This window comes from Oncorhynchus keta, chromosome 4 (genome assembly GCF_023373465.1).
Source record: "Oncorhynchus keta strain PuntledgeMale-10-30-2019 chromosome 4, Oket_V2, whole genome shotgun sequence".
Lineage (NCBI taxonomy): Eukaryota > Metazoa > Chordata > Actinopteri > Salmoniformes > Salmonidae > Oncorhynchus > Oncorhynchus keta.
Window position 1 is genome coordinate 75,313,656 of NC_068424.1, and position 11,120 is coordinate 75,324,775.

The 11,120-nt window shown below is 46.2% G+C and overlaps 1 protein-coding gene across 2 annotated transcripts in view; it reads left to right on the forward strand.

Annotated features, from left to right (window-relative positions):
* The window catches only part of LOC118376614 (FERM and PDZ domain-containing protein 3-like), a 282,169-nt gene extending 273,453 nt beyond the window's left edge, over positions 1-8,716 (forward strand). For both annotated transcript variants that reach the window (XM_052515692.1, XM_052515699.1), the window contains 2 exons: positions 911-1,861; positions 3,227-8,716. In XM_052515692.1, the coding sequence (XP_052371652.1) occupies positions 911-1,861; positions 3,227-6,096 (3,821 nt within the window). In that variant the 3' untranslated portion in view covers positions 6,097-8,716. The remainder of the gene's footprint in view (positions 1-910; positions 1,862-3,226) is intronic.
* The last annotated feature ends 2,404 nt before the right edge of the window (positions 8,717-11,120 follow it).

The window sequence follows — 11,120 nt, forward strand, 5'->3', positions numbered from 1 at the left end:
CATTGAATGTCACTGAGCTCTTCAGTAAGACTATTCTACTGCCAACGTTTGTCTATGGAGATTGCATGGCTGTGTGCTCGATGTGATACACCTGTCAGCAACGGGTGTGGACGAAATAGCTGAATCCACTAATTTGTCCACTAATTTGAAGGGGTGTCCACATACTTTTGTATACATGGTGTTTCTGTAGGTCTAGTTTTTCAGGAAGTGTTACAGACAATCCATTATTATTAGCTTTAAAAAAAACTGAAAGTATTTTTCATTTAAGGTTAAAATCATTTCCAAACTGTTTGCTTTGCCTACATTTTGTAACAATAAAACTCAACATACAAACTCAGCATTCAAACTCAGCATCCAATGCCCCCATTGACTCCATATCTAATTGCATCTCAAGGATTTCATTTACAGGTTTTTGTGTGTGTCTGCAAGTGTGAGGCATTGCATGTAAACCATTATACTGCAACCAACTCTGCTCAATCCAACTGGACTGACACCTGCTTCTCCATAATGCATCTGTGCATCCGGACCTAAACCATATCAACAGCTACCGATCACCTCTGCTGTCGCCCATCTCCATCCTGAGGTCTCATCTTCATTGGACTATTCTCTCCCTCCATGCACAGGGTAACATTTCAGGGGTTTTGCCTTGCTTTTATCTCTGTAATCAACATGTAATATTCAAACAATATTCAAACAGCTCTGTTTCCATCTGCCTGCATGAGAGGAAGGCCACTACGTCCCATAACATCCCACCAGACTTACCTCAAACCTCCAACTCCAGCCTCCAGCATCCATCACTGAAAAACATCCACCAGCCTTCTCCTCTATTTTCCCATAAGGACCCACTCCATCCTCCCATGCGATTCCTCACCTCTCAGCCTCTCAATTGCTCTGACAATTCTGTCCTCAGATTACAGAGGTTCCCACCACGCCCACCCACGCTCTGGCGTCACAGCGGTGCCCAGTGGAGACCGACGAGGGGATGAGAGGGAAAGATCCCATACGAGGGACCCAGGTTCCCAGTCTCAGAAGACAGCGACCGCCCCACTGCCCGCAGAGTCCCAACACCTGGGTCTATGCCACGTCCATCTCCGGGAGCCACAACAGCTGCAGGAGCTCCAAATGCAGGCAGAACCCGAGCTCGACATCAATGAGAACTTAATTTCCCAAGAGGTACCAGAGCGGCCCAGTGCCAAGTCTGACCCAATCCCCCGGAGCACGGAGACGATCGGCGAGAGGCCAGAGAACCCCGTCCAGGAGAGCTCAGTGGTCTTCAGGAGCAGAGCCCAAACCATGGGGCAGTCCCAGCGAACTACACGGTTCTTCTGTGACTCCTGCAAGGCCAGGTTGAGGGCAGAGGGAGTGGCCTTAGACGGTGGAAGCAGCGGCAGCTCGTCGAAGCACTGCTCCAGCGCCTGTGCCTCCCGTGATGCTGGTGCAGTAGACCTCATGGCCCTGCCTCCGCCGGGGAACGAAGAGGAAGAGGAAGAAGAGGTGGAGGAAGTAGGAAGAAAGCTGCAGCCTCCTCCGCCAGCCATTGCTGACCCTCCGCCTGGCTTCAGGGACAACAGCTCGGATGAAGACGACTCCAAGAGAGGACGGAAGTCTCAACCAAACCCAAACTCCATCCCCAGTCCAAGCACTACAACTGGGGCAACTGCAGGCAAGAGCTCTGCCAAGGAAGTGGTACCGGCTCCAGAGGATGTCCCGGTGACGTTGATAGACAACGTGGCCACCAGGACAGTACGGGACCATGCCCAGGAGCTGGATGATGCTCTGGTGTCCACTCTGCAGGCACTGGAGGCCCTAGCTGCATCAGAGGATTTCCCCCATCACCCCCAACAGCCAGCTCAGACCACAGGTCAACATGCCGAGTCATGCTACAAGGGCTATTTTTAGTGCTAATTGTTAATTTTAGGGCTCAGTGACTACTAAGGGCACTTTGAAATGTTTTTATACACTTGGTGTACAGAATATTAGGAACACAATCCTAATATTGAGTTGCACCCCTTTTTCCCCTCAGAACAGCCTCAGTTCGTCGAGGAATGAACTCTACAAGGTGTAGAAAGCGTTCCACAGTGATGCTGGCCCATGTTGACTCCAATGTTTCCCAACATTGTGTCAAGTTGGCAAGATGTCCTTTGGGTGATGGACCATTCTTGATATACCTGGGAAACTGTTGAGCATGAAAAATCCAGCAGCTTTGCAGTTCTTGACACACTCAAACCGGTGCACCTGGCACCTACTACCATACCCTGTTCAAAGGCACTTGAATCTTTTGTTCACCCTCTGAATGATGCACATACACTATCCATGTCTATCCATGTGTGCAGGCCGTCATTGTAAATAAGAATTTGTTCTTAACTGACTTGCCTAGTTAAATAAAGGTTAAATTAAAAATGTATAAATAAAATATCTCAATTGTCTCCTCCCCTTCATCTACAATGATTTGAGTGGATTTAACAAGTGACATCAATAAGGGATCATAGTTTTCACCTGGTCAGTCTATGTCACGGAAAGAGCAGGTGTTCCTAATGTTTTGTACACTTCAGTGTAGACGAAGGGGAGGAGACAGGTTAAAGAAGGATTTTTATGCCTTGAGACAATTGAGGCATGGACTCTGTATGTGTGTTATTCAGAGGGTGAATGGGGAAAACAAAATATTTAAGTGCCTTTGAACAGGGTATGGTAATAGGTGCTAAGCGCACCTATTATCTGTCAAAAATTGCACTGTTGCTGGGTTTTTCACACTCAACAGTTTCCTGTGTGAACAACTGTGGGAAACATTGGAGTAAACATCCCTGTGGAACACTTTCAAACACCTGGTAGAGTCCACGCCCCGATGAATTGAGCCTGGCTTGACAGCATTATTCAAGTTCAAAGCTTTAGCATCCCAACACACAGAGACAAAATACATGTTGACGTGTTGTTTTACACTGCTTGACACTGAACAAAGTCTCTTGTGCTGTATATTTTGATAGTGAGAGAAACACAAGTGTTCCCTCAGTCTTGATTAAAATTCAATTTGATGCAAAACAAGGTTTTACTCACAGACGGTTAGCAGAGCTTTAAAAGAAACATCAAGGGATTTTGATGAGTTAGTACTTAGAAACAGTATATTTGATGTGCCATCTTTGCACAATCAATGACTGCTTTCCACCTGTCTGTGATATTTCATGTCTTCCTCGTGACCCTGATAGTGTCTTGTGTTTCCTTCTTTCCGTAGGGTTGATCGTGTTGGCGGCCATTACGCCTGAGTCATCGTTGGACTCAGGGCACGAGACCAACTCCTCAGAGCTGACAGACGTCTCAGAGATGGTGTCGGCCATGAAGCAGCACCAGAACCAGGCCTACCTGCTGGCCCACCATATCAACAAGGAGCGTATCTTCAGTCGCAGGGACTTCCCCTTGGCCATACCAGGCTGCACCACCCAGACTATAGAGGGTGGTGCGTTCTCCATGGGTCAGATCCGCGGCAGCTGCCCCTCGAAGCCAGTGACCCTCAGTAAGACTGTTCCCCTAAAGCTCAGCCCTGCTAAGGAGACTGCCAGTCCAGGTCTCAGCTCAGTGAAGCAGGGGAGTAACGTTACCCAAGACCCATCGCAGAGTGAACCGAGTGAAGGCAAGAAGGCAAAATCAGAGCCTACCAAAGCGTGCACGCAAGACCGTCCTGCAAAGTCACCTGAGGAGCTGAAAGTGTCCGATCCAGGGCAGGCACCCAAGGTCGGCAAGGATCAAAGGTCACCCTGTTCTGCTGTGGGAAAACTAAGCCCCAATCTCTCTGCAGGGATCAAGGGGAAGAAGTCTGCGCCTCTGAGTCCGGACCCTACCAACAAAGCCTTACCTATTCTATTGGCTGTAGACAGAACTGCCTCCGCCAAGATTTGCCCCACAAACATGTGCCAAGATGCCGAGACTGCCTCTAGCGAGACCATCAAGCCTTCAAGCTCTAATGACCTCCTGCCAGTTGATGACCTATTCTGCACGTGCCCAGTGAGAGAACCCGGGCCACAGCTAAGACCAAAGGATCCACAATCCCAGAAGGTGGTGGTGTTCCATTCCTCTTCCCCAACAGACGATGAGCATCTTCGGTCCAAAGGCCTCCAACTGGCTAGCAGCACAGAGATCACAGCGAGAGCAGCAGGAGGAGCAGGAGCAGACCCCGTCTTGGTCAAGCCCAGCCCCCAGGTTCCAAAAAAGTACACCCAGTCCCCACACATACCTGTGAAAGCTGAGAGGAAGGAAGCAGCAGAGGCCAAGGCAGAGAGGTCCCAGGGTAAAGCTCAAGCTGAGCCACAGAAATGCCCCTCGAAGACATTATCTCTCCTGGGAGACTCCACACACCCTACCTGCTCTGTGGACAAGGTCTCCACTTTTCCATCTGCTGACAGCAAGAAGCAGGGTGGTGGTAAAGGGAAGGCCCCGCGTAGTGCCCCCTTCCTCAGTATCAAGAACCTCCTGTCAGCCACGTTCCCAGCTCGGATTCGTCGGGAGACTGACGAGCGCAGAGCCCAGCTCCAGAAGGTCCGGCAGTACGAGTTAGAGTTCCTGGAAGAACTTCTGAAGCCCAAGTCATCCGGGGGAGAGTACCTACCCCAGGGGTCCTCGCCAGTCCCCTCAGGCACCCCCTGTGCTTGCCAGCTCCGTACAAGTCCTGTGCTAAAAGCCCCTGGCATCTCCCGAGAGCAACGCCGCAGCTGCGACTGCAAGAGGATGTGCAGAGGCATCCGACTGCCTGATACACCGGTCGGCTCAACTGCGGAGCCACAGCAACATAGAGGCAGAGAGAGATCCCTCTCCAAGACCCCTCCAGCGACCTCCAAAACCCCTCACTCCCAGGGAGGTCCGAGGAGACCTCAGACCTTAGAGATCAAAACCACCCGAATCCGCTCAACCAGTCTGGAGTCACGGGAACCCAGGGGGGAGCAGGCTTCCTGCTTGCCCACCTGCACCTCTCGCACACCAGACTGCATGGGCGCTCCGCAGTACAAGAAACTCCAGAGGCGTTATAGCATCGGGGAGGTGGACAACGCTGAAGGCACGCCACTCTACGCTGAGGTCAAACCCAAAGCCAAGAGCCTGGAGAAGGAGATGGAGCGAGTGAGGGCCACAGGACTGAGGCTTCCAACGCCCGTGGAGCCTGTTCACAATCAAACTCAAACTCACACGGCTGCTGCAGCGGCGAAGGGGAAGAAAGGAGTGTTCTTCGTCCAGGGAGAAGAGCTGCTGCGGGAGAGCAAAGAGGGGGCGCCGACTGAGATGCTGCTGGGGCTGCCTAGCGAGGACAGTGACGACAGGGAGAAGTGCTGCTCCTTCTGTTTCTGCTACAGGAAATGTGAGGAGGCGGACGAGAGCAGTGAGAAAGAAGAGCTTTCCTACTCCATCCCCCTCCAGGTCCTGCCTGGGATGCAGCTGGACTCTCAGACCTTGCCCGTCATCAGCAAAACCCTCCAGGTTCTCCACGCTGAGGGCTGCAGCGGGGAGGAGGAAGAAATAGAGGAAGAGGAAGAAGAAGAGGAACCGCAGACACAGGAGATTGACCTCCGGGCCTGCGGGACTCTGGAGGGTAGCCTGGCGAGGGTCCAGTCCCTGCAAGGGCAAACGTTCAGCCTGCCGGACGGTTTCCTCAACGCCCAGCTGGATGCTAATGAGCTGCTAGCCATCCTGCGACAGTGCGCTAACATTCCCCAGGTGGATAACGAATCACGCCTCCAGCCGTCCCGGATTGCCGAGTACAAACAAGAGCTGGCGGTGCGCTTCAAGGAGTTCAGGGCGGCGTGCAGACGGGTGGCGAGCGTCGAGAAGAGCCCCACGCGCATGCTGAGCGTTGTTACGGCCAGCTTCCTGGTCCTCTGCGAACTGACTCAGACCTTCATCAAGCTGGTTAGAGGGGTGCGTTCAGAGGCCCAAAGGCTGCAGCTGCTGCGGAAGGTTGAAGAGGTTGCTATCAATTACACTTTGTTGTTGCGTGCAGCCGAGGATGCTATGGGCCACTCCAGTAGTCTGCCTAACAAGAGCGTGAGTCCCCTAGTTACTACAACCACCACTAACATGGGCTCCCTCTCGCGCCCAATGAAAACCCTGCCCGCCCAGTAGAGACAAAGTTGTGGGAAGTGAGTGAATAATTATTTATGACAGTTGGGAGTGTGGGTGACTGGGACCACACTCTCAACGTCCATTAGTTATTTATTGTTTACAGGACATGCAATGATCCATCCATCACAATGCAACTGCTCCATGATGCGTTTCCAGGGGCTGTGGCAGTTGCAGAGTGGCCCTGTAGTGTTCTAGCATAAAATACAAACGCTTGGGCACCTATGTACAAAAGGTGCATGCACCTACACCTCTGAAACGCTGGGTGAAAAACAGGGCTAACCACTCCTCCATGTCAACTCTCACATTTCAAAGATCCTTCTTATTCTTTTCGATGTATATTTGAGTTGTATCTTTTTAGCAAAGTATACCATTTTGTGGAGAAAAAATATAATTAAAATAATATCTAAAATGAATTTGAGTATAACAAATATAAAGAGTAATACACCTGTAATAAATCTTAAGACATTTTAATGTGCTCTGGGCAAAAATACCACAGAGAATGTCAAAGTAGCGAATTCTGTGAATTAGGTAGTCCAAAGCCTGGGTAAGTAGTTGACCTGTTTGTTTGTTACATTTCTAACTGTTGTCACAGAATGAGTTCTGTTGGTCATCTGGAAAGTATCATGACATGCACCTCAACAATATCACATACATCACATTCACATTGTTGAAAATGGTACCTCTGCGAGATTGTAAAATCCACACATTTGAATTGGGTTGCTATAAAACAGACATGGGGCCCATTTACTCACCTGTAGAATAACACCACAGGTTGGGGCAGATGTAGCAGAAACGCTAACTCACTAGCGGCTAACCAATCAGCTGGGTAGGATCAATGTTCTTCATGAAGGAAGGCAGCCCCGCTCTACTGTATAAATTGTAGTAAACCTCACATTGCTGTCTTGGTTTGAGACACACACACATACACACAGTACACACACTCTCACACACAACGATCACAGTCCACATGAAATCTGCACCTCGCCTCTTGTAAACGAGATGAGGTATATGGGAGATCCACTTTAGCAAGCTTAGCCTTAGACTTTTGCACAACCTTCAGCATTTGCTCCTGCTCACACATGATCTAAGTTCATGTTTTGTTTACATTCAGCCTACTGAACATTGAGCTAGAAAACAAACGTCACATCATACACCTTCAGTTTTATAAACTATTTCATCTTATAAGAGATTCAAGTTGCTATATTATTCTCTAAAATCATTTTACAGGATTTTGTGTCACAAACAATTCAATGGGTTTATACTTTTTGCTCTCTATGTGCTGTTGTCCATTGTGCAATACAGGAGATATATATATAAATCACACCATACAAGAGATATATATATAAATCACACAATACAGGATATATATATATATATAAATCACACAATAGAGGAGATATATATAAATCACACAATACAGGAGATATATATATATAAATCACACAATACAGGATATATATATATATAAATCACACAATACAGGAGATATATATAAATCACACAATACAGGAGATATATATATAAATCACACAATACAGGAGATATATATAAATCACACAATACAGGAGATATATATATAAATCACATAATACAGGAGATATATATAAATCACACAATACAGGAGATATATATAAATCACACACACAAAGTAGTTTTCTATGTATTTTAATAAAACTGACACCTGTGTTTTCTGTCTGAAAACGGCTTCCTGTCTCATCCTGTTGTCAAACCACGGAGATCAAACAGCCTATTGCTAACCTCAACCGAAACTGAAACTATTCAGACTCTGACATTAAGGTACTATTCATACCATGTGTTTTCTTTCACTGCACTACTGTCTCGCATGTTTCCCCAATTCTACATTTCTTCTTGACGATACAAGAAGTAGAACGGTCAAGATACCAATGGTGGTGGCAGATTCAGTGTTACGACTAGTTTTATTGAAGTGAGAAACAAAGAATATACATCCACAAAAATATGAGGAGGCTACTTACTGCAGTAATGTTTTGAAATGGAAATTCTTTACGCGGAGTTGTATTATTCTACACTTGAGATGTAAATATTGTAAAACGGTTGGAATACTTGTGAGCCAGGAAAACACTTTTAAATTATCCCACTAACTGACAATGTGAAGATTGGTTCCAAATTCTTCACTGTTTTGTAAAAAAAAAAATTGAAAACATGTCTGTACCGTATAATTTATAGTCGTTATGTTCCATAGAAAACTAATAGCAAAAACGTATATTTTAAGACTATATAATGAGTATAAAGCATGGGACATGTTTATTTTTATAAAAACTAAATATTTACAGTATCAAACGGCATTCTCTCATCATGACCACCTGGAAATGTTTTCAAACATTTTGTTTTTGACATAATGTTAATATAGAAATATTTTGTGTGGTTGTCATTGTTGAGTTGCATTGTTGCCAAACTGTGAATATGTCTCTGTTCCATAACATAATGGACCTATGTTCCGTGGCCTATTCCATTGTGTTTGTTGGCACTTATTTATTTACTTTTATTTATTTGTCAATACTCTTGTCTTCACTGTGTTCTTCTGTCTGTACAATGTTTCTCATGTTTTAAGAGCAATAAAATTATAATCCTCGGTTTAGAAATGCACATTTACATTTGGTGTAGATTGAAATGTTTGTTTGTTACACTCAAGTTATTTGGGCCTCATCTGACGTTCACTTCAAAATGAATATAAATTGACCTCCTTGAGATATCCTTCTCCTTACTGAGCATTGGGCAGAAGTAGCCTATCCTTCTCCTTACTGAGCGTTGGGAAGAAGTAGCCTATCCTTCTCCTTACTGAGCATTGGGCAGAAGTAGCCTATCCTTCTCCTTACTGAGCGTTGGGAAGAAGTAGCCTATCCTTCTCCTTACTGAGCATTGGGCAGAAGTAGCCTATCCTTCTCCTTACTGAGCATTGGGCAGAAGTAGCCTATCCTTCTCCTTACTGAGCATTGGGCAGAAGTAGCCTATCCTTCTCCTTACTGAGCATTGGGCAGAAGTAGCCTATCCTTCTCCTTACTGAGCATTGGGCAGAAGTAGCCTATCCTTCTCCTTACTGAGCGTTGGGCAGAAGTAGCCTATCCTTCTCCTTACTGAGCATTGGGCAGAAGTAGCCTATCCTTCTCCTTACTGAGCATTGGGCAGAAGTAGCCTATCCTTCTCCTTACTGAGCGTTGGGCAGAAGTAGCCTATCCTTCTCCTTACTGAGCATTGGGCAGAAGTTAGCCTATCCTTCTCCTTACTGAGCATTGGGCAGAAGTAGCCTATCCTTCTCCTTACTGAGCATTGGGCAGAAGTAGCCTATCCTTCTCCTTACTGAGCATTGGGCAGAAGTAGCCTATCCTTCTCCTTACTGAGCATTGGGCAGAAGTAGCTTATCCTTCTCCTTACTGAACATTGGGCAGAAGTAACCTATCCTTCTCCTTACTGAGCATTGGGCAGAAGTAGCCTATCCTTCTCCTTACTGAGCGTTGGGCAGAAGTAGCCTATCCTCTCCTTACTGAGCAATGGGCAGAAGTAGCCTATCCTTCTCCTTACTGAGCATTGGGCAGAAGTAGCCTATCTTTCTCCTTACTGAACGTTGGGCAGAAGTAGTCTATCCTTCTCCTTACTGAGTGTCAGGCAGAAGTAGCCTATCCTTCTCCTTAATGAACGTTGGGCAGAAGTAGCCTATCCTTCTCCTTACTGAGCATTGGGCAGAAGTAGCCTATCTTTCTCCTTACTGAACGTTGGGCAGAAGTAGTCTATCCTTCTCCTTACTGAGTGTCAGGCAGAAGTAGCCTATCCTTCTCCTTAATGAACGTTGGGCAGAAGTAGTCTATCCTTCTCCTTACTGAGTGTCAGGCAGAAGTAGCCTATCCTTCTCCTTACTGAGCATTGGGCAGAAGTAGCCTATCTTTCTCCTTACTGAACGTTGGGCAGAAGTAGTCTATCCTTCTCCTTACTGAGTGTCAGGCAGAAGTAGCCTATCCTTCTCCTTAATGAACGTTGGGCAGAAGTAGCCTATCCTTCTCCTTACTGAGCGTTGGGCAGAATTAGCCTATCCTTCTCCTTACTGAGCGTTGGGCAGAAGTAGCCTATCCTTCTACAAATCCACGTTGTCCTACTTCAAACTTCTGGCCAAGATTACTGCTGCCTCTATTTTCGGTCAGCAATCAGAGAGAATGTTAATTAGTCATTTAAGCATATCACTTCAAAACCTTGAAGGCTATTTTATGTCAACACAAACTTCACTCTTGTTGCCAACACATTACTGCAGAGAACATGGCATAATATTAACCATGTAACCATGTAAACTCCTCTGCATAGGCTGCTGTTCAGCCATAATCAGGATATTTTCGACAAAACTTTACTTGGTGATACTTTCTTCGTTCTGGATTCGGGAATATATTGTCTCTTATAAACGTCTGTGTGCATTTGCAGGTGGTACTGCAAAAAAAATGGAGAATGTTCTGAAAAATATTAAATACACTTTTTATATCGAGTGAAAAATGCTTCTTGCATCTTCTCAGATTTTTGGAGTACCACCTGCAACTGCACACAAACATTTATGAGACACGTTTCTTCCGAATTGAAAACAAAGAAAGTATTGCCAAGTAAAGGTTGTTGAAACATTCCTACTGGTGCTTTGCACTAGCTACAACTAGATAAGTACTCTTAAGGAGCATGCTGTTACTCCTCAAGGTCAAAGGACCTAATATGTTACTGAACTGACATGTTGTCCACCTAATCAAAGGATCAGATAATAAACTACAGCTAGCTAGCACTGCAGTGCATTCATTTGGTGAGCAGTCGACGCAAAAACAGAGAGAAAGATGATAGTTGAACAGTTTTATACAAATGTATTTATTTATTTAAAGCATGAGAGCGTGAGAGAGGGCTAGCTATATATATTGTTTTTTTTCACTTTCAATTTGCTAGCGATTGCAGCTAGCTAGCCTACTCAGACGCCAGGCTCAAACAGATGCTATGTTACCTAGCTGGCTATGGATATGCAACACTGG